Below are 24,671 nucleotides of genomic sequence, written 5' to 3'. Positions count from 1 at the left end.
TAAGCTTTTGTTACATTAAAGTGATTGACTCATACCCTGAAGTTTATGGTTCATATTTACTCCAGAGCTCTTGTTTGACTAAGTTCAGAATATTTATTAATTTTATTCTGTTTCTACATCCTTGTATCCAGTATGTTAAGAACAGTTGTTCCTGATGCAGACCTCCTGATGCAAAACAAGGGCTGTTTAAATAGACACTATCAACATAAATAATACAATAAATTCTTGTTGCATCTTTCCAGTACTAGGAATAGTTTTCTACAATCATGAATCTAAAGTGTAATTAAATAGAAGCGTGAGTTGCTAAATCAAATAGTACGATATTAATTTGAAGCCTGGGTGCTCGACCTTCATTTGATAATCAAATTGCTGAATATTTTCTTGGAAGCAAAAAAATTGCATCTGGTTTTAAGGTTTGAGTCCAATGGCAACATTATCCGGTCATGCAATCTTTACAAATCTGTGGTTGCCCTGATGTACACCAGTTCCTAAACTGTCTTGCATATCAGTATAACATGCTGCATGACTATTCTTCCCACCAGCAGGAGAAAGCTAGATAAAGCTCAGGTCTCCTAAAGAGCTAGTAGTCCATGGATTCTGAATCATCCTCAGAGTAAAAGCTCTTGTGGACAGGAGACTGAAATAAAAGATTCAGGACTTTCTCACAGTGCTTTCGGATCCTAAGGAGTTTCGTAATTTATTTTGGAAATTTTCATCTCTTTAAAACTGTGTTAACATCAGTGATTTGTAAATCCTTGTACTAATGATCAACCAGGTAATTTCAGCAAAGGAGGACTTTGTATTGAATTTTTATGGATCTCACCTATCTCAAAGGGGAAACAGATCCTAGCCCAGTAACTGGCAGGGCTCTTTGAGAGGCCTTTAAACTAGGTATAAAGGGGAACGGGTTAAAAAGAGGCTTGCTAGAGATGAGCCCGGGGGAATGCTGATGGGACTGGGAGTGAGGCTAATGGCTCAGCTGAAGTGCATCTACACCAGTGTGTGTGCAGCACGGGCAACAAACAGGAGGAGCTGGAAGCCACTGTGCAGCAGGCAAGCTGTGACTTAGTTGCCTGTACAGAAGAGTGGTGGGATTGCTGCCATGGCTATAGTGCTACAATAGGTGGCTACAAGCAAAACTGCTACCTTGGACTTCTGGAGGGCAGAATTGTTCAGGACATAGGTAGGGAGGGTTCCTTTGGATTTAGTCCTGAAAGGCAGAGGGGTCCCGGAAGGCTGGTCACTCCTCAAGAAGGAACTCTTAGAGGTGAAGAAGCAGACTGTCTTCCTGTGCCATAAGATGACCCAGCAGGGAAAAAGACCTCCATGGATGACCGGGGAACATTTTCTGACACTCAAAGACAAAAAGAGCCTACCTGCTATGGAAGAAGGGGTGTGCAACTTGGGGAAAGTACATAGAAGTTGTTAGGACATGTACGAAGAAAATTAGAAAGGTAAATGCCAAGCTTGAACTCAACCTGGCCACTGCAGTAAAAGCGAACAAAAAACTTTCACAAATTTATTAACAGTAAAAGGAGGGCTAAGGAGAATCTCTATCCTTTACTGAATGTGACAGGGAATGTGACCACTGAGGATAAGGAAAAGGCTGAGGTTCTCAATGCTTTCTTTACGTCTGTCTTTAAAAGGCAGAGCAGTTATCCTCAGGGTACTCTACCTGGAAGCCTAGGATGGGGAACAGAATAAACCCCCTGCAATTCAGGTGGAAACAGAGACTTGCTGCTCCACCTGGACTATCAAAAGTCCATAGAACCATTCAACCGTAATGGGAAGTACTTAATGAAAGCTTGGCGTAATTAGGCTACTAAAATAAGAAGTTTGATGTGAAATGGAGAGAGTGCCATTTGTCTTAGATTAGATGGAGGAGGAATGGGGCAGCCTGTTTATATTTGTACTTTGAGTGGGTACAAAATAGGCCAAATTATTGTCAAGACATCAAAAGAAGATATGGAAGTAATCAAGACAGGAAGCAATAAAACAGAGGCGCTTTTGTTGTTGAGAGTTTCCATTGTGCATTTGTTGTGGTTTAACTTGGCAGGTTTTAAGCACTATACAGTCGTTCACTCAGTCCCCTTTTTCCAAGTGGAAATTGAAAGGGGAAAAAAAGAGTTTGAGGGTTGAGATAAAACTTTTTAAAAAGATAGAGAAAAGGAAAAAAGATTAAATATATATATACATCATGTATGTGTGTGTGTCACATATATACACATATATATATGATGTGTGTGTGTATATATATGTATATATGTATATATATATGTATATATATGATGTGTATATATGTGTGTGAATGTATATAACGTGATGGACAAGCAATTGTTCATCACCTGCTGACATCATCAGCTAGACCCTCAAGCAGTGGAAGAGAGAGAGATGGACTCCCACCCCCTTCAAAACTCTCCTTCCGCATGATATCATAGAATTGTACAATAGTACAATAGTTTGGATCAGGACCTTTAAGATCTTGTAGTTGCAACCCCCCTGCTATCAGCAGGGACACCTCCTTCTAGACCAGCTTGCTCACAGCCCCGTCCAGCCTGGTCTTGAGCCCCTTTAGGGATGGGGCATCCACGACCTCACTGGGCAGCCTGTTCCAGTGTCTCAGTACTCTCATGGTAAAGGTTTTTTTCTTAATATCTAGTCTGAATCTGCCCTCTTCCAGATAAAAACCACTTCCTCTATCCTGTAACTGTCGTATGATATGTAATATCCCTTTGGCCAGTTTAAGTCAGCTGTCCTAATTCTGCCCCCTTGTAACCCTTCTTTAGTATGAGACCAGAAACTAGAATAGCCTTGGCTCTGTACAACGCTGCTGAGCATAGCTATAAACATCAGTGTGTTATGAACATTGTTTTTCTGTCAGAACCAAAACGTAACGTCATAACAGACGCTCTGAAGAAAAGCAGTTCTGTCTCCGCTGAAGCAAAGACAGCAGGGTCAGAAAAGACTGGCATGCAGACAGTTTGTGGGGCTTAGCAAGAAAATTTAGAAAGCAAAGCTTGAGTTTGCTTATGTAAGAAGGATTGAATATGATGCTGAGCACAATTTGTGTCATGTTGATAAACAAATTACCTGAAAAAGACCTAAAGAGAGAAGTTTTGGAGTGAGTGAAGAAAATGATAAATAGATGTATTTTATGTAGGTAACTCTAGAAGTGATGCCTTCTATTTTTTTTTTCTATGCAAACTACAACAGATACAAAGAGCACAATAACACTATTTAATAGAGCAAATTCACAGGTACAAAGCACTGTTTTTTCAACACTTCCACCACCATTAGCGATGCAATTTTGCTAGCCATCAACAAGAGCCTGCACAGCGCGCTCATAAAAATCCATGCTGGCAGAGGTGACCTGCTGTTTCAGAGCTGCTACAGCAGTGTCTTTGCTAGGAAAATGTTGCCTACACAGTCTGTCTTTCGTCATTCTGAACAGATCGAAGTCAGAAGGTGCCAGATCCAGATTCTATGGATCTCATATGGATCCAGATATTATATGATGGATGTGGTAGGATAGTGCAGCCGAGATTGGCCATGTGCTCCGTGGTCTTCAAACTGCTGTGGGGCCTGGTGTTACCGTGTTGCAAGAGAAAGGCTGTCGTCTTCTCCGGCCTGGCTTTGGAAGTTCTGGCTTTTAGCATATTCAGCATGGCAATGTACAGGTCAGAGCTGATGTCTTTTCTGTGCTTCAGAAGTGTTATTTTTGTTCCTGAGGGAGTATTTGCAGGACCCGCATACTGCAAACTGTGGTATTCCAATATTGCTACCATCATTTGCAATGTATTGAAGCTAATATCCAGCTCCATACACAGTTCCCTGGTTGTAATCTCCCATTTTGTGTCGATGTGCTGATTGAGATGCTCTTCGTGTCGTGGTGTGACGGCTGTGTGTGACAATTGGAAACATGGATTATTTTTTACGTTACTGTCATCACTGCTGGAACACACCACTCACGGCCTCACTGAGCTCACATCCACTGTGTGATCTCCATACATGTTCAGAAATCATCAAAGAATGTCAGTGGGTGCAAATGTTTCCTGCGTAGAGGAATTCAGTGACACACTTCTGCTTCATATGCACTTCCACACCAGAAGCCATTTTACCGGTGTCTCTCTGCTGCCATCTGTTGCATGGCAACAAAATGTAACAGGATATTGTCAGGAAGGTTCAGCCTCTGTTGCTGTGCCTCCAATATCTACCTCTGACATTGTGGGCCAACATAACAAAGTAGGAGGCATTACTTTTGGAGCAGCCCTTGTACAATACTGAGATTGCTCTGAACTTACTGCTGTGTTAATAAATTGTTACAAATCCCATGCTTGAGTTGAAAACATTAATTAGTTACTTGTCTGTCCTTCGAGATGTCTGAAATATATTAAAAATACTGATTTCCATCAGTTTCACAGTTGTTATTTAATGTGTTTACTGTTTGAAATGTATTTTGAAGCTATTCAGTGAGATAAGTTCTGATATAACATAATGCAGTATTATTAAATCACTTCAAAGATGCATATATATATATATATGCATATATAGTGAGATTGAATATCACGGGGTAACGGGGTATTAGCATGGACTTTAAATTGCATAATTTCCAAAGTACTTTCTTTCTGTTATCTATCCTTTTACTTGAGGGTTGCCAACAATTCCAATAAAGCTTAGTATTGTGAAGTACTGTTGATGGAACTTAATGGTGGAAAAGATCACTCTCTTTTTAGCTATGACTGAGAACAGAGTTGCACTGAGTCACCAACAGCAGTGTGACAAAGACTAAGAACTTGCAACGCAGAAAGAGTATCCAAATCCAAAATATCTTGAATTGATTATCGTGTTTGGGGGAAGGAAAAAAAAAAATGATGTATATGTAGTAGTTATAGTAGCTCTGGGATTGAATTTACTTTGCAGGTGGAGAAAACAGACTGCACAGTAAGTAACTGTGCTGGTTAGTCTAGGAAGTTAGTGAGCTCTACTTTGCTCCGGTCAACTCTCAAGAGAGTGTACAGGAAGACTGATAATTTGCTAAAGGATTTCCTTTTGCATTTTAGTGACATGTGTAGTTACCATAACATTGCTGTTTTGACCTGATGAGCACAGCTGTAAAGCTGAAGATTACATTTTAGGGAAATTGTCACTTTCTGTTTTGTTTTGTTCTGTTTTACAACAAAGAAATTTGGGGAAGGAAAGCTTGGAGGGGAGCAAGCTTGGTGTGGGGGCACGTGACAGAATTACTGTACTGATAGATAAACAGACATTTGTGGAAATACTGGCACAGTAGTGTATATGAGAGTATCCAAAGAGTAGACCTTACAAAGCAGCTTTAACGGAAGTGTTGGAAAAGGAGTGAAATTTGTACTCTTTGCAGTGGTCTGCAAAGAGACCTGTCTTCACAAAATATTTCTTACTGTGGACACAGATCTTTGGAGCCTGAAAGCATTCTTGCCTACAGGGAAGAAACAATATTTCGCTTTGCAGGCCATTACATTTATACCAGATGAGTTTTGAACGTTAAATTATTGTATTATTCAGTGATTTGACATTCCTTATTGCATGGTAAAAATAGAGCTGAAATCAGCCAACTTAGTAAGAGGCATGAAAACGGACCCAAGATAATAATTTTATTTCAATTGGGAAGGGCTTTTGATGTTTCTTAATAAACTATCTTGGATTAATTGGATTCATTTGGATGAGTGTTAACGGATTAAGGAATTAAAGCCATTTCTTTCTGCCTTTTGATACAGGAATCAGGAGCTTAAAGACTTGGGAGAACTTGCACCTCACTGGGACAATATGCGCAAAAGTGTTATTGCTCACTGTGATCAGATGTTGAGCGTGTATCAGGATACTCTCACAGAGCTTGGAAAACATACAGGTATGAAAGTAGCCTCCCCTCAGCTGGAAAATTTAACCGTCAACCTGGTCAACACTTACCGTATACTAAAGTATTCAGCAGAAATAAAACACAAAGACTTTATTTCTGAGGTACCAAGAAGTTCCTTGCTTCTTCTGTTTTCTTTATTTTTCAATGCATTCCAACACGTTTTCACAATTAACGTAGCTCATGGTTATACAGCAACCAAAAAATGGGAAAGGTGGCTGTGCCTCTTTTAACTGCATATTCCCTTGAATGTACTACTCTAGTAATATTGAGTACCATCTGACAGTTGGAAACAGAGGTAGTTCTGTCAGCTTTTCTTGAAATATAGGTTGCATTTAACAGTACGGAGAACAACTGTAATACGTTTTACATATCCATAGTGCGTTTGTCGTTGCCCAGGTCATGTCAGAAAAGCACATAATTTATGTAGGATTCACAGTCTGCCCACAGTGCAGAAATAGCAGTGTGTAATACTTTTTTCACATGTAGTGGTCTGATGCACTTGAGGTGTTTGTTCAGTTATGTTTGTCAGGATCTTGTGGAATGTAATATATTGTAGTACCCACACACGAGTTGAGTAAAGACAGCATCAGTGACAAATGTACAGAGAGGTAGCTGGTCTTTTTCTCCTGTAAAATTCTTTATAAAAAGAATAAGGAAAGAATGCAGAATCAAGTATTTATGCTTTTGAATTTCTTTTGATTGTCCACAAATCATTTAAAGAACTTACGATGATTCTTTTTTATTTGGGAAGACTGCTGGAATTACTTCCTGAATAACACTATTTTGAGCAAGCTATTTTTTTTGTTCGTAGCATGCCTTTCACCTCCACAACTGCTTTTGAGATTTTTCTGGAAGGAAATAAACACTTGTGCTCTGAGTGACTGCAGAGGCCTTGTTGCTGCTTTCTTGCTAGTGATCCTCATGATCACCTTCTTATTATGCATTTTCTTAGGCTGTGCTGCCATTACTGGATATGCTGTGTCACTCTGTATTCTCATTATTAGTTATGTGACTCTGTATGTATAGGCGTAGGCTTGCCAGAGGTTAGCAGGTCTTTGTGCATTGTGCATTTACATATACAGCATTTGGTTACATCTTTTGAAATATCAGGTAATTACAAGGGTTAACTTGCATTATATTAACTATTCCTAGCTTTCTAGAGTTGTATAAAAAAAAAAAAACAAACTTTTTTTTATTTACTGAGAACCTGTATGACTTTAGTTCAGTGTACAACTAGATTGCTTTAGAGACTATTTTTCTTTCACAGAATTGGGCATGTTTTTTATAATTGATCTACTGCATTTAGTAGGTGAGACACAAATCCTTCTTTTCCAAAATAATCATTAAAATTGTCAGGTTATCTGTTATTCATCACCTTTTAGTAGAAAACTGAGCACGTTATTTGTCACCTCATATTGTTCAGAGATACCTTTTTGTTTTTTTTGGTCACAGGAAGAGAGAAATCCTGTTTTAGTATATGAACAAAAAGAAGTTCTTAACTGAAACCAAGCATTTTGGCAGCAGTGGGAGGAAGCTCATCTGTTATACTAAATGTTGTATAATCAATAGCATTTTGGTTGCACGACTGTAATTTCTCGTGTTTATGATTGTTTACCATTATCATAATATTCCAATTCTGTTTTTGTCAGACTACTGTGTGAAATGACTTAAGTTTCAGCGTTTTAACTAATACACATTTTTTAATGCTTTATTAGATTTTGAAAGCATTCCATAAAATATCATATGCAAGGAAATAGATAAAGATGATGAAAGGAATCAGTATGTTAATTAACACTTCGAGGAAAATACTAAGATGACCTTTTGGGATTTAAAAAAGAAAAAAAAATAATTAAATATAAATTGTGCAAGGCCTTTATTGTGACAAGTGAATTTGAAAAGAGCTGATGATGTTAAATGTCTTGTCTTAATGAAAAATATCTGAAAGATAACTAGTCATAGCCAACGTGGGTTCACGAAGGGGGAGTCCTATTTAACTTAATCTCCTTTTATGACAAAGTTATGAACCTGGTTGACCAAGGAAAACCAGTTAATGTAATCTTTTTGAATTTCAGCAAAGCCTTCAATATTATTTTTCAGAGTATTCTTATGGACAAAATATCCAGCAAACACTTAGACAAGATCATAATGTGATGGGTGAACAATTGGCTGATGGATAGGGTAGGACAGCCTCACCAGAAGCACTTTATACAGTTTTGGCACCACAGTGTAAAGAAGACCTATTAGAGAACATCCAGAGGAGAGCTACGGAGATGGTGAAGGGTCTAGAGGGCAGGGTGTATGATGAGAGGCTAAAATCACTTGGTTTGTTCAGCTCAGAGAAGAGGAAGCTGAGGACAGGTCTCATGATGGCCTACAGCTTCCTCAGGAGGAGGGTGGAGGGGAAGGAGGTGCTCATGTCTTCTCTGGTGATAGCGACAGGATCTGAGGGAATGGCATGGATTTGTTCCCCAGTGGTCACAGCACCAGGCTGACAGAGTTCAAGAAGTGTTTGGCCAAAGCACTCAGAAATATCATTTGATTTTTGAGTGGTTCTGAATGGAGCCAAGAGATAGACTTGATGATTTATAGTTCTGTGGTGGACCAGGGAACCCAATGATGTTGAAGAGGATAGAACCAGCACATGAAACAAAGTAGGAACATTACTTTCAAAACTAAACAGTCTAACAAGTATACTGAAGATTTAAGATAAATGAGATTTTAAGTTGGAGGTCAACACTGAGGAACATAACTAAATTTCGTGTCTTGAATGACTTTTTTCCTCAGTAATATGCTGTTGGTAGAATAACTGTATTAGGGAAAATCCATATTGTTTTGGTGTGTTAAAATTTTGTGTTAAAAAGCTCAGTGGTACATATCTGTACGTTCTAGAACCTATTAATAGTACAGTAATTCTGAAGAAGACAATATTTACTTAAAGTCCTGTACTATATTTATTCATATTAAATCACAAATTAAATTAGATGATAAATCCTCTGGGCAGTAACTGTTCATTCAGAGTTCCACAAAGATCTAATGTTTTTTACATATACTATATACCTTACATATATGGAGGCAGAGATGGGGTGGGGGAAGGGCAGAGGAAAGGGTATTTCGTTGTATGTATGTGTATAGAGTCAGACTAGAACGCCAAATCTGTATTTTAATCCTCTATGCAACGAAGGACTTTGCTGCCTAAAATTCAAGTAAAATCTGGAACAGATTTAAAGGGGCCAAGAATTGATTTTGTTTACAAATTTCATTTCTATAGCAGTATTAGGCTTGTACCTAGGTTGGAACTTCTGTGCAACTATAGCTACACACACAGCTTTTAAAATCCTGTGACAGCTCAGGGCATATCCTGCTCTTCTTTGTACTGAACTTGAGTGAGTTGCAGTTCTTTTGTGGTCTAGTGACAGAAAAACATCATCTCCTGGGCACATGGGTGAAAATATGGGTAGTGCAGGCAAATGCTAGCCCTGACAGCTGACCAGATGGAGTGAAACCTGATGTTTCAATATGTTGTAATCTTTACAGAGACATTAAATTGGTCTTTACAGAAGTTATGTTTGAGTAATAGGAATAACGAAAGCACATGGGTGGGTAAGACATATGGTGAATGCTTTGAAGACGCGTGCCTAGGATTAGAATGCAGGATTTGCAGCCAAAAAGAGTGACTATTAAGTCATTTTTGCATGCGTCATGGCCTTGCATCTATCCTCCATGGTCTCATACAGTTGGCCTCAGCCCATCAGTCCAGCCTGTCCAGATGCCTCTGTAGGGCCTTCCTGCCCTCAGGCAATCAACTTCTTCCCAATTTTTTGTCATCTGTGAACTTATTGAGGGTGCACTCAATCCCCTGGCTTCCTATCAAATCTTAATCAGTTACTCTTAACAATTGCTTTTTACAACCTTTGCTCTGAATCTTCATTCAGATTATTATTAATTTGTTAAGCTTTGGTAGCAGCCTATGCAGGTCTACAACTGATATAGATGAAGTACCTTTTCCTGGCTTAGCTTTGTGCAAATATGCTAGTACCTCTATAGCCTTGCTTTGTGGTGTCATCGGTGCATCTGGCAATATGGTTTGCATTGGGAGTCTAAAACATGCTTAGCTGCCTTGGAATTTATGGCAGTTCAAAGAGATAACCCCTAGAAAATACTGTCTGAACAAGTAAAGAATTTCAAATGTATGTTTTTCTCTTCCTAAATACAAGAAAATGTTGAACCTTTTCAGATATTTTTGTGGGAGAAGGGAGAGAAATCGGAGATTGAAATCAGACCGGATATCAGAGAAATTTTAGTTTAAACAATTAACAAACAAGATGGCAGGATGCTGAAAAACCTATCTTAGTTGTGCTGCTTGAGTGAGAATGTAGGATCACCTCTCTTTACTAATCGATGACCTTTAGCTTTGTATATGTGCCCTGGTAAATATCTCCAGGTAAATCACGTTTATTCCCGTGAGACTTTAATTGTATTCCTTTATACCACCATAAAGTTGCTTGTAATCTCATACTCCTGCAGCATGTAGCCAGATTGTATTTTGTTGGGCTTTCTTTTTTTTGAGAGCATTGTGCTTTTTTTCTGATACTGGATTTTTTAAGAAAGAAAAATAGCTTTTCTTAAGCCATTTTATGCTTCTAGATTGGAGCTTCCTACGAAGAATACATAGCTCAATGTAATATTTTTCATTTAATAAAAAAAAAAAGTTGGTGAAAATGTAGTACTATCATAGCTTTGTACCATTGTGTTTTTCAAACGGAATAAACGTAATGCCTGTTAACTGTGGCATTATTTCCAGCAGACCTATTTCAAGCCACAGAAAAAAAATACATATCACCTAGAATAAAAAATTAAATTGTTCTGTGAATTAAACGCTGTTTTGTTGCTTGCAATATGGATGCATGCTGAGACTCGGTTAGTGAACCATCCTTCTCCTAATATACAGTTACACATTAAAAGTAAATTAAGGAAGGCTACCAGTATTGTCCTCACATTAAAAAGAAGACAAAACATCTGCAGGGTGCTTAAGATAATGATTCTTTAAACTTCTTTTTTTTCAGGTTCTTCCTTCAAGTCAAGCTGTAGCAAAGGAGAAAAAACATTAGAATTCATCCCAATAAATCTCCATCTGCAGAGAATGCATGTGCATAGTCCTCGATTGAAAGGTAAAGCATGATTTGCAGAGAAATCTCCTAAGTATGACAAAGTATACTTAGAATTACAATTAAACTGACAGCTGAGAGTTATGGTTTTCATTTTAGCCTTTTTTAAGAAGTGAAAATGTTAATTTATATATCCAGTTTCAAGAGTCAACATCATGTGGATGTAAAGCTTTTGGGTGAAACCTTACAACCACATTTGTCCTGAAAGGTAGTCTGTTTAGAGAGTTGAATCTTGATGATTTTTTTCACTTAATTGAAGGATACCAGCAACAGTGTTGTTAAACTGTTTAGATGGAATGTAAAGATGCTTCAGAAAAAAAAGTAGCAGCAAGTTTTAGTGTAGAAAATGGATTCTTCAGTCAATTCATCTGCAGTTTGAACTTAAGTGAATTTGGAATACTATTGAGGAGGAAATAATTTCACAGGAAATACAGTGACTTCTAAATAAAATAAAATAATAACATAAAATAATAAAATAAATAAAATAATAAAAATAAATAAAATAGATAAATTTCATGTGCTTTCTGTTTTGCCATCCACTGAAGTTTGTGTAAGATATATGCAGTATGGCATGATATGGACTTCTTGTATGACTACTCCTTGTTGTCCTATTGTTCTTTCTTTTCCATATAATCCTAGAATCATTTAAGTTGGAAGGGACCCTTAACGGTCATCTAGTCCAACTGTCTTGCGATGAACAGGGACACCTACAGCTAGATCACGTTGCTCAGAGAGCCCCATCTAGCTTGACCTTGAATGTCTCCAGGGATGGTGTTTCCACCACCTCTCTAGGCAACCTGTTCCAGTGTTTCACAACCCTTAACATAAAAATCTTTTTTCTTATATTCAATCTAAATCTCCCCTCTTCAATTTTGAAACCATTGTCCTCTCACTACAGACCCTGCTACATAGTCTGTCCCCCCATTAGAATACTGAAAAATTGCCATCAAGTCTTTCCAGAGCTTTCTCTTCTCCAGGCTGAACAGCACCAGCTCTTTCAGCCTTTCTAATAAGATCAAGTTTATGAATTCATTATTTAAAAACTTGTACTGCTGTAGGGGTATTTAATTTTTCACTTCATTTAATGGTCCCTAGAAACTCCATGTGGACACTTCCTGTCATTGTTTTATGTCCAAATATGGAACCTGCCTGCTTTCCTGTGTGGTTCAATTTCATTCTCAGGATTGTTCATCTACTTGTAAATATCTAAGAAGTTGACTGAAATATTTCTAGAGAAATTGAATGTGTATTGTCCTTAGAGAACAACTCTTAAGTAAATCATGAGAACAAAGAAATGACCAACTACCCCTTCCTTCACATATCTCTAAGAAATTCTGAAACCTACATCCACACGTACTCACTGCTGAGACTAATGAAAGCTATGAGTCTGTGCTGAAACCTAGAAATTACGTCCAATGTTTTCTTGCCTCGTCTTCTGAAGCCACAAGCTTTTGATACTGACCACATCTTGGAAAACTAAGGAGGGGTTAACTAAATTTCTTTCAAATTATTTTCAAAAAGAATTTCAGGAGTTTCATGCTCTTTTTTGTGCTTATGACTTTTCAAACAAACACACACAGAATATACGTGCGTTGAAATACATTTGTAAGTGTGTGGTTAAAAATATTCAGTTGTGCCAGTGCAGAACTAATACTGTATTGTTTCATTCTGATGTGCCGCATGATATTCAGTTGGATTCACATGTGTTTAGGGCACTGACTGAATTTTTCATTATGATCTATAGTGTCAGTGGTGGTGTAAAAGCCTGTCTTACCTGTCTTGTTTCTGAGGTGTTTTTCTTTCCACTGTGGTACTGGAGATAGTGGTAGAGCATGCTAAATTGCTTCCCAGAGATTGTAGGGCGGACTCACCAGCATAGGTGATATAAGGAGCCACGAAGAAAAATGTTATTTCTGAACTTAACATATCCTATTTCCTAGGAAACCTTAATAAACCCAGTTCTGCTCGTGTCTAAATGAGCTCTTTCAGTGCTATTCTGTGTTATGTAAGCATTTTCTTAGTCTTAAATGCAATTATCTTAGAATTATGCTGAAAATAGAGTATTTATACCTTCTGGAAAGTGGGGGTAATTTTCTATAATGTATTCTGTCATTTAATAGAGAAGTCTGCTCCTTGGATGTAGCTTTAGCAGCATCCTATGCAAATACAGCATTATATTAGATGACCATAGTATAGTAAATGCCTTATGGACAAACAGAGATCTGTTGAATATGCAGGCACCCTACAAATGTGCAAATTACACTTGCTAAGATTTTTACCTTAGCAGTACAATCTTCTGCTAGTAAGATTATAAAATATTAGAGCTGCTTCAAAAGCAATGCCTCCCATTTTATTATGTTGGCCCATGACATCAGAGGTGGATATTGGTATAGCAGCAGAGGCTGAACCTTCCTGACAATGTCCTGTTACATTTTGTTGCCATGCGACAGATGGCAGCAGAGAGACATTCGGGTAAAATGGCATCTGATGTGGAAGTGTTTATGAAGCAAAAGCGTGTCACTGAATTCTCTATGCGGAAAACGTTGCACCCATTGACATTATTTGATGATTTCTGAACATTTTTGTGGACCAAACGGTGGTCTCCAAAAGTGGTCTTCAAAGCACAGCCTTCATCAAGTAGAATGATGTGCGCTGTCTTCTGGGGTAGAAGAGGGGTGATCATTCTGGATTTCCTGAAGCCCAGAAAAAACATCAGCTCAGACCTGTACATTGCCATGCTGAATATGCTGAAAGCTGGAACTTCCAGAGCTAGGCCAGAGAAGAAGACAGTCTTTCTCTTGCAACACATTAACACCAGCCCCCGCAGCAGTTTGAATACCATGGAGCACGTGGCCAATCTTGGCTGCGTTGTCCTACCACACCCACCATATGGATCCATATAATATCTGGATCCATATAAGATCCATAGAATCTGGATTCTGATTTTGATCTGTTCAGACTGATGAAAGACAGACTGTCAGCAACATTTTCCTAGCAAAGGCACTGCTGTAGCAGCTCTGAAACAGCAGGTCACCTCTGCCAGTGCGCATTTTTATGAGCGTGGTATACAGGCTCTTGTTGATGGCTAGCCAAAGTGCATCGCTAATGGTGGTGGAAGTGTTGAAAAAACAGTGCTTTGTACCTGTGAATTTGCTCTATTAAATAGTGTTATTGTGCTCTTTGTAACTGTTGTAGTTTTCGTGCAAATAATTAGGTGGAATTACTTCTAGAGTAACTAACGTTGTAAAAACAAACAATACTTGCAGGATTGTCACAATGTGTATTAGTGATGGTCCTCCACTTCTGTGTAGAGGAACAGAGACTTCCTGTTATTGCCTGTTAGAACTATACTAGTTGAGTATTTTTTTCTTTCTTTTTAAAGGCACAGTTCTTTAGTAAGATTTTTACAGCATGACAGAATATAACAGCACAACTTCTAATTCATCTAATGTTTTGAAGTTAGTTAATAACTAACGGAAGTAGTTATAGATTAAATTGCTGGCCACTTGTAGTCCTAATTTTACGTCTTTTCAAGATAACCTCTCTGGGAGTAGTGTTTTTATTTGCTCAGTTGTAAAGTGGAATGAAGTATGCTACTTGTCTACAATTTTAGCACTACTTTATTTTGTTTTTGGCTAATATTCTCCTTTTTGTCCTCAAACTAGAAACAGATAGATATCTAAATTTTCTTCTAAATTTAGGTATCTCTTTAAACTCTAAAACTCTCCCTTTTTTCTTTAGGTGAGAATTAGATAACATTGTTCTAGCTACACTCATCTTTGGTGATTGCGAAGCATTAATAACGATGAGAACTTGTGTTAAAATCAGGAGATGCATATGCGCACACGTCTTTTAAGGCTGACGCCTTATTTATAGTGAACTCTTTTTATTTCCCTTTATACTAAATTAATTCATCAGTATGTTTAGGATGTTTTGGTAGCACTATATTATAACGATGACAGAAGATAATTGAAGGTGATTATACTTGCCTTTTGTGGATAAATGATTTTTGTACCTATTACTCAACATCCCATCTGTTTGGTTTACTGCAATAAGTTTCATTTTATGAGCACTGAAGAGCTGTGTCTTCTATTAGATAAATGGTGATATTTTTGAATGGTTTGTATCAATTGCTGCTCGTTCTGGTGTGAGCAGCACATAGACACAAGGTTGATCCTTTTCCTCGTCGGCTTTACTTATCATGTATCAAATGGCAGCCAGAGTATCACAGGAAGTGCGAACCATTCACACAAGCATATGAGCCATAATGCAGTCATTAACCCTTATGCTTTCAGATATCTTCAGTCTGGGGATGCAAGGTAGGTCTTAATCACATCTTATCATATGTATGCTTATCATATGTATGCCTATGGATACGTACTGTTTTGTTCAACATGTCCAATAATAGGGTTGCTTTTATTAACCTTTGATTCAGGTTATTATACAGTACTGACTTGGAATAGCAGGTACCTGTGTGTTTAACTTTCCAGTAGGAACGTCTTTGAGAAAAATACCGTTTCACTCTGAAAGTTATCTGTATCCCTGTCCCTTTGTTAAGCACAACTTTTTGGTCTGTTCATCATACTGCAGAACTTAAGTGTATATATATAGTTCTGATTTTTGTCCATGTTTATACTAAAAACATACTTGTTTTGAATGAACTTGGTGGAACATTGCTTCTTTGTCCAGTTCGAGAGAATGACTGCCTCCCGTAAAGGCAAGAGAGTTGTTTCAAGTTCTAAACTGAGCTGTGCGCCTAGAAATCTCTCAGCTTTTTAAATTGACCTGATTAAACCAAGCTTTGTGGAACTGTGTTGCGGTTGTTGTCCCCATGGTGCACTCAGGACTTAGTGATGAGCAGGTAGTTTATACCTCTGCAAGGTGGAGTTGTTGTGATTTGGCAAGTGTCTAAGCATTTCTCTTGTATAAGGAGCAGGTGAATTTATCTTTCCGTCAGAATAATTAGAGTGAAATATTAAAAGCCCAATTTTCTCTTTTTAAAATGCTTTGGTGTTGTTTCTTTCTCCTTTAAATTCTGAACTGATTATTTGAGGGAAAGGTATTTTTTGTTTCCCTCTCCTTCTTCGAAATATCAATTAATTTTTAATTTTTGTGGAGCATGCTGACAATATGACATAGCTCCTATCACTCTTAATGACATTTCAAGCTTTGTCTCCGCTGTGGAATGTTGTCAACACTTGTCTTTTCTTGACAATGGGTGATGGTTCTGAGTCACTGGAACGTTGCTGTGCCAGTGCACTTGTGCTGACAGTGCATACCTTTCATGAGGAGCTGCACTGATGTGTAAATGGAGCACATCACAAGGAATTTTTCCCAAGAATGCACCGCTTTCCAACGCAGCATATTCTGGAGGGTGAGAGGTAGAACAACCCATGCTCGTCACCATGGTGATAGATGTTTACTTTGCTGACCTTAGTCTCCCATGTTCTTTTGCAAATGGGAGGTGGCTCAGCTGATCTGGATGTGTTTGCATCTGAACGAACTGATTCTTGACATATACTAAGAGGCTACAGTCTCAATGAATGCTACCTTCTGAGCAGATCCCCTGAGGTAGTTATAATCACTGTTTTTAAAACAACTCAGCAAAACCACTAGGACATTTAGTCTTTAATGTATTTTCCTTTAGTTTTGAGTTCTCTGAAAACATATTCAGAAGCCGTTATGCAATTAAACTGATGAGTTCATCTCTCACTTTATTTTCAAGCCTGTGTTGTCTATGCAATAGAACCGTGGAGCTCTAATAGCCCAAGATTGTGTTATTGATAAATATCCATGAAGATCTGAAAGAATGGACTACTAAAGAATCTTGAATCTCACCTGAGGCTAAAGATATTATGTTGCTTCTCCTTTTAAGAACTGACGAGCCACCAATTCATTAGAGTTGGAATCGGTTTGAGTGAATATGTTTTGAGATTCAGCTCTGGAAGTAAAACATAGTTCATTAACTCTGAGTCATTTTTACAGTGTTCTTCCTTCGAGCGGTATTTATCATCAGAATGCAAGAAAAGTTCTATTTTAGGAGAGGGTGAGATTTTAATTTACATTGAAAGCTTCCTTGATGAATAAAACAGTTCACAAAATAAAATTAAAAACAAAATAAAATTAAAATTAATGTTTCCTCTAGAAGAATGTTTTAAAAATGCATTAGTTTGGCCTGCGTTTTTATACCTCCAATGAATGCAGCATAATACTGCTTAGTGCAAATGAAAATTCAAACTTTAAAGAGTGATTGTGGATGGAACTGTCCTCATCTTCATTCTCACAATTGCAAGACCCAAATGGGAGGCTGTTTCTAAAAAAGCATTGCATCTCCAGTTCTGTAAGCATACATCCATAGGAAAAAAAAAAAAAAAGATTGTCCATATCATTGCACACAGAGTAACAACAGTTTGTCACATTCAGCAACATATTTATTGCACATCTTGGTAACTTTTCAGCTGAAGACAGTTACTGTGTTTATAAGCATACATAAAATTAAAAAGTGATTGAAAATGAGTCTTAAATGCAATGTCAAGAAGGTAGTTATATCTGAAAGTCGAAGCTAAACAAATTCAAACGAGAAGCAGAGTGGAAATTTTTACTGGTCAGTTTAAGTAGCTCTCTGGGGATAAAAAAGAATTTACTGTCGTTTGAAGTCTTTAAATCAAAATTACATAAAAAATAATAGTAAAAAGTTTGCTCAACCATCAAGACATTAGCTTGATGCAGTAATCATTAGCTGTAATTCTATAACCTGTATTAGGTAGTCAGACTATTTCATCACAATGGTCTCCTGACTCTAAAATGCATGTATCTGTGCGTTTCAACCTGACTGCAGTTTAAATAATGGAAGATGTAATGAAGTGAAATACACAAAGGACCAATTTACTTTGTAGCTCTGTAAACTGCAGAACTAGAGTATTTTTCTTTACTGTGGCGTATAATTTAGACATAGTAATAAATCAAGTAAACTTTCTAATGTGTGCAGGTGGCTGTGTAGTAAGATCAATGAGCTCCTGGGTCTTTTTGAGACACAGATTCTTGATTATTCCTTGAAAATAATAGATTTATTCTCCTCATGTACTGTAGAGTAGATTAGTGCTGCCGTGCTCTGGGCATAGGTTCACACAACTCTCTGCTTGTTTCTTCTTGTTCCAGATGCTCTGTATGATGTAATCACTGTGGGAGCCCCAGCAGCGCATTTCCAGGGATTTAAGAATGGTGGTCTCCGAAAACTGCTGAGTAAATTTGAGGCAGAAAGGCGAAAGTAAGTATTTCCATAATGACTAAGCAAGTATTGTTAAATCTGCATTTTAATGTTAGTTACAAAACAGTTTCCCCCTGCTGGATGCAAGAAAAAATTAAAATCTAGTACAACTGGGTAAGCATTCATTCGTAAGACTACAAAACTGAAGCACAGTTAATCTGCAGTGCCAAGAGTTATTTTGGACACAAATGCTAAGCATTGAAATTTTCTTCCCATGTTTCAGGGAGCCTGAGGAATACCTATGCTAGAAAACGTGCTGTTCAGAATGAGACATCTCTTTTGTAGTTCTTGAGCTCAAGAAGAAAATAGCTATACACAACATTTCAATAAAGAAAGAGTAGCTTGTGGTACAATCTTCATTTCACAGCCTTGGGCATGTGAGCCAAAACACTTTTCAGCACCCCTGTGAAGTATATCAGAATGTATTGTTTTTCTTCATAAAATCAAAATGACGCTAAGTAAAGGTAAAGGCCTAAACTAGGATATCAATTTGCTTTAAGTTAAACCTTAAGCATGTACAGCAGTGTTAAATGTCTTGCTAACAAAGTATTATCCATGTATGTTCGTTGCTATGGCTGCCGAGTTTTGAGCAGGCACAGCTCTCACTGGCAGCACTGTCTTTTAGGGTGATGTAACTAGGGTGACCGTGTCACTGTCCGTTCAGATTCTTCACAGAAAAAAAAATCTGAAGTCATACTGACTAACTTATATTTGAGCACTGACAATGGGGGAGTGCAGCTTCTAGCAAACTGCTTGCCAATCCAGAAGAAAAGATCACTTAGCATATGAATTTCCACAAGATAGAATGAAGAAACTTCCAGAAGTCATCTTCCTTTCTGTCTTTGAGGAGCTTTCGAGGGAGATTCAGTTGGGCCAAAAAGTGAGTGGAAGCAAGCTCTGAATATAATTTTGCTTATCTGAAAATTTAAAATTGGGGGTTATTTTAAATAGATACTTGTAAGGGCTCATTCTTACCAAGGAGAAAATTCTTGCGCTGTGGCAATAACAAGTTTTGTATGTGACTGTTTAGTTAGCCTCACTGGGATGCTTTGAGGATGCTTAGCATTTCCGGGGGCAGACTTTACAATTTAAATTTCCTGTTCTACAATTGAAGCAGCTTTTCTGAAGCTATGAGTGAAGAAAGAAGTGATACCTTGAGATATCAGTCAGAATATAAATTAGCGGGAAAAAATGCATATTTAGCTGCCTTTTCCCCTAGGCCAGCTGAGCTGAAGACCTGGGGAAAGATGTGGGAAGAGATTATTCCTCAATCCATTCCTGGTAACTTTCAAGACATCGTTGTCAGTGCGTGTGATGGAACGTCTTGCATGTCTTTGACCTTCAGGCTGATGAGTAGAACAAAGTATTGAAATATTCAACCTTGTCAGCATATCACAAAATATTCCCTTCTCAAATCTGGGCTTGTGGAATTATCAGACAGCAGGAAGCATTAACTGGTAGCAAGGTTATATCACCCTTTACAAGATGTAATTGCATTAGCAATTGCCAGATTGAAAGGAATGTGTAATAGATATCTGTTTGAAGATGAGCGTGGATTTCTATTACATATAATACAGATCACTGGGCAGACCAAACAGAAGAGAAGGTTTTTTGTAATAATATATATTAAAAATGCAGTATTTAAATGAATTTTTTTTCTTTTGGTAATTGCAAGCTGGTAAGACTAGAAAACAAATGTTAAAATTATTTTAAATAAGCAAGAGTCTAAGTTTCAGTTGAAAAACTGAAAAGAAGTTGTCAAACAGCACTTAATCATATGTGATCTAAAGTCAGTTGCATTGCTTTGTGACCCATTCATAATCTGTACAATTCTGTATCTTCAGCAAAGTTGCAGATCAGTGGCTTCAGCACTATAAAAATTAGGCATGTCTTCAATACATGTCTGTAGGTTGTCTGTTCTTTTGGTAGCTATCAGTGAACTTCATAGGAACTTCATAAGTAAGAACAGGAGATACTTTTAAGTCAAAATTTGCTACGAGCCCATTTAAATTCACATAACTGAAATGTGCTGATTAAGGTGTGCTCAATCACTGCAAAGCAATTAAAATAAATATCTGTGTATGATACACATTTATCTGAGGGTTTTTTTTCATGACTGGTTCTTTTTACTTTTTTCCTTCTTTCTAGCTAAAAGAGAAAATAAATCGATTGTTCAGATTCAGTCTTCTGTCAGCCTGATAATTACTTCTTCCAGCAAATGGAAGGACTTGTCTTACGATTGGTCTAGATGGCAAAGCAAATTTAGAGAGCTCAGTTGTGCAGCAACAGTAAAGGCAGGTATTCTGAAAGCTATGCCCATGTTACGCCTCTCTGTTTTAAGGGTTCATAAATCACTTTCAGTGTACATCAGGGATGTTTTTTCTTATAATCGTAAGTCTAAGAAAATATTTTAATGCCCAAGTACTAACCATCAAGAAAAACAGAAATGTCCCAGCTGCATTAGATGTTGTAATTCACTATGGTTTTTTACATCATTTTTAGCAAGATTTTCATAACTGATCCCTCATTAAATTAGCAGAAACTTAAAGAAATAATAAAAATGTGTTGTATTTTTGTTTGTTTGGGTTTTTTTGGCCATAATTATTTTGAGTTTGAACTAAGAGGATTTTTTCTTGTTTGACGAGGTTTAGATAAATGACTTTCCTAACTTCTTTCACTAACTTACTTGCCAACAGAGATTTTATTAAAGCTGAGATCTTCAGGGTTTCTATACGTGAATTTCATAACGTTCAACCATTTCTATTCTCCGAGGAATCTGAAATAAAATTGCTTCATTGGAAAGCCCAGAGATGTTAAAATAATGATGATTTGTGTTTGGTCTCACTTGAACCTCTGTTCTCAAGGGAAATCACAGCTTGTAGTGTATAGTACTTTTCACAGAGATGTTTTTTGCTCATTTTCTCTCTCTTTTCGTATGTACATGTGTGTAGATATGTATATGTAAAAGAACGTCAGCCTTCATGGAGATTAACTTTTTTTTTTATACTGACCAAATGTATGTATTAAGGTTGTTGGAAGTGTTGCAGAGAAACTTCCAGAGTTCATGTGCTCTTCCTTGGTATAAACATTACATCTGAACGTTTTTCAGCCACTAGTCTCTCTGAACAGAACTGCTTGATGCATTTCCTTAAGGAGGCCTGAAAGAAGGACGGTTTGGACTGGAAAATCAAGAGAAGGAGGAGTTTGTAGACTCTTTGCATGTGAAGGTTAGAAAGGATTTCCTTTGGAAAGCAAGAAACTATATCAGGGTCCGGGTGTGATGGGAAGAAAACAGATTCATGACTTCGTCAATCTTTTTCCGTGGAACAAAAGAGGAGGACAGCATGTCTTAAACACAGTCTTCTGGTCATGATGTGCACCTCAGTAGGCTGCCAGGGAAAGACTACGCTGAAAGATATAATTTACTCTGTTTTGTGGTAAAATATTATAGCTTTTATCTTCTGCTAAAATTCTTGCTCAGTTACCCTCGATAAGGTTCTTCCCTATGTTAAAGATTATTTTATCTTTCCATTAGCTCAACGATGCACGAAAAACAATTTGAAGAAATACAGAAGGCTTTTCCTAGATAGTCATGCTTTCCTGACTATCTTCCTAGAAAGATTCACTTTGAGCATGAATTCTGGTTAGGCCAGTGGAGGGCTGATGAAGGGTGTCATGACTTGTGTTTTCACTGAAACATATGTCCTATTATCCATTAAAGGCAGTTATTTAATGTTACTTCAAGAGGAATTGAGAGGTAATAGAAGAGCAGCAAGAGAAGCCTTGTGTGTACAGGCTTGTTCATTGCTTCAAGGATAGGATTGATAGAAATTCAGATTTCATCAATGAAAATGGATTGAAAATGGATTGAATGGAGACAGTGAATTTCCAAATTGTCAAGAGAATCTTCAGGAAATAAAAACAACAACAACAAAAACCTTTACTGGGAAATCTAATCTCTCTCAGGACTGCTTCCAAGACCTCAGTACTGATCATATGGTTTATTTTCTGATACAGTAAATGTTCCTGTTTCTTTTTTTTTTTTTTTAATGTAATCTATTGAGTTTTGATGGGACAAGGGTGAATAGTTTGAAGCTCAAGGAGGGAAAGTTTTGACTGGATGGCAAGGGGAAGTTCTTCACAGAGTGTGATGAGGTGCTGGAACAGGCAACCTGGTCTAGTACCAAATCTGGAGGTTGGTGGCTGTGTGTGTGGCAGGGAGGCAGGAACTTGATGATCCTTGGGATTCCTTCCAACCCAGGCCATTCTATGATTCTACAGTCATAGCTTTAGATAAGATACGTGTGATGCTTTAAAACAAGCCTCTGCACTGGTAGCTTCTGTAAGGTATGTAAGCTTGAGATTACATGATAGGAGATGTTTTTTGTTGCTTATTTTCAAACTGTGTTCTGGAAGTTATCTTCTGCAGTTTTTATTTTGAAAAATGTGAAATGTTCATTGTTAAAAGATTTTTAAGCCAGTCACAGATGGTGATAATTTAACTTAGTCACACAAATGACTTGGTTAACAGCAGGAGTATAGAGTTAGCCTGAGTGTCATAAAAATTTAGACACTTAGCATATTGCCATATTTATTTTCAGGCAAGAACTTTGTTAATTTAAAGTTGAAATTGCAGGTTTAGTTGATGTATTCTTTATAAAAATTACATGATGTTGTCATTAAAGCCATTCAAAAACTGAAATGACCAACTGAAAGTCATGTGTATGTAGTAATGTATGCCAATACATGAAATATATTTTATGTGCTGAGTGAAGGCTTTGAAACTTAACCTGTGATACACTACTATCGACTTTCAAAAGGTAATATTTGTCCATTATTTTACGTAATATTTCGAGGATAGATTTTTGTATTCCTTCTAATTTCTTACACTGAACCTATCTATGTGATCTGTGCTCTAATGCAGAAGTTTCTTCTTACCTGTTATTCCCTTTGTCTAGTTTCTACAGGAATTCTGAGAACCATGTATTGGATGGGCAGCAGCTTTAAAGTTGTATTACTTGCTGTCGTGTGTACTGCTATGGCACCTCAGTTCTAGAGAGGTTTATTTAAAAGGAAACTCATTTTGTTCAGTTAGAACTTCAAACATCCCTTAACATGTTGTACAGGAAAAATAATAGCTCGCTTTCTTTGGACTTGTAGCTTTTCTGCTGCATGGGAGATCAATGGAAAAGATCTGGTAATTAAGGGCTGAGGGGAATCCCAGAAAGGAATATGTATACAGTGAACTTGGTAAGTGTTAGCCAAATTCAGCCTGCAAATAAAGGCTGTTTGATAAAGAGAGGGAGAAGTCAGAAGGAGCATTCAGAGATGATTCAGTGCTGTGAAGTATCAAGACTGTTAAGACAATTAATGTAGACAGTTGTTCTTGAGTGTTGAGTGGATGGAGCAGTAGTTCTGATGTGACTGGTAGTGTTGTCTCCTTGAGGGCAGATCTGTGATCATTTCCTTAGTTCTTGCAAAGAATTTTTTTTTTCTTACAAAACTAATACAGTTTCTACAGTTTTTTTTGTTGAGCTATGCAGAATTCTGCTCTGCGCTTGGTAGTCAGTAACTAGTTCAGTGGACTGTGAATTAGAGACTTAGTAATTTTGATGTGGTTGGTAGCATGACTGATCACAGCAAGGCTTCACTGACTTAAATACTGTGCATCCTGACCACCTCTACGAAGAATTATATTATAAATGTAGGCATTAGGAACAAAATTAGGATTTAGTATTGTGTAATTTGGGACAGTAACTCAGCAGAGTGTCTAAGGAAGATGCTTACTTTTGAGACTTTGAATCCGTTCTTATTTGCAAGATGGTTTATGTGCTTTAGATTTTGTGAAAGTTGCTTCATTTGAATTTGTGTGCACGTCCTTTATTGAACTAAATTTAATTTCTTATTTATAGAAAGCTAACAAGTGGGAACTGGAAGGGATACTGAAGGGGGAATGGGAGACGAGCTCCCAAAAGGGCTGAAATGAAAAGCAACAATCAGTGTATTTCCAAAGACTACACGAGTGTAAAAATTCAGGTCTTGATGAGTGAAACTGGGGGAGGAGGGGGTTGGACATAAGGATGTGGAAGAAAAGTATGGATAAATGAAGAAAAGACAAGAAGAAAGATGAGAAATGCATATTGAGGCAGCTGGGGATGCTCTGTCATTGATAATGTTCCAGGAGTTGCTTGGTGATGTAATTAAATACATATTAATGAGTGTAACAAAGCCAGCTAGGCATCTTGTGTATGCGCTATTGGAATGGCCTGACATCTGCTTTTTTTTATCCATTAGATCCTGTTACTCCTCTTCCATGAGCTCTCCACTGAGTAGTTAATCAAATAAA

General features: G+C 37.5%; 1 protein-coding gene across 7 annotated transcripts in view; it reads left to right on the top strand.

The window, feature by feature from the left end:
• INPP4B (inositol polyphosphate-4-phosphatase type II B) overlaps positions 1-24,671 on the top strand; it is a 304,378-nt gene that overhangs the window by 179,475 nt on the left and 100,232 nt on the right. For all 7 annotated transcript variants that reach the window (XM_085222120.1, XM_085222121.1, XM_085222119.1 and 4 more), the window contains 3 exons: positions 5,754-5,884; positions 10,957-11,061; positions 18,217-18,325. In XM_085222120.1, coding sequence (XP_085078246.1) covers positions 5,754-5,884; positions 10,957-11,061; positions 18,217-18,325 — 345 coding nt within the window. The remainder of the gene's footprint in view (positions 1-5,753; positions 5,885-10,956; positions 11,062-18,216; positions 18,326-24,671) is intronic.

Source organism: Meleagris gallopavo, chromosome 4 (assembly GCF_905368555.1).
Source record: "Meleagris gallopavo chromosome 4, MGAL_WU_HG_1.1, whole genome shotgun sequence".
Classification (NCBI taxonomy): Eukaryota; Metazoa; Chordata; class Aves; order Galliformes; family Phasianidae; genus Meleagris; species Meleagris gallopavo.
Note: the sequence above shows the minus strand (reverse complement) of the source record. Positions and strands in the feature narration are given on the sequence as shown.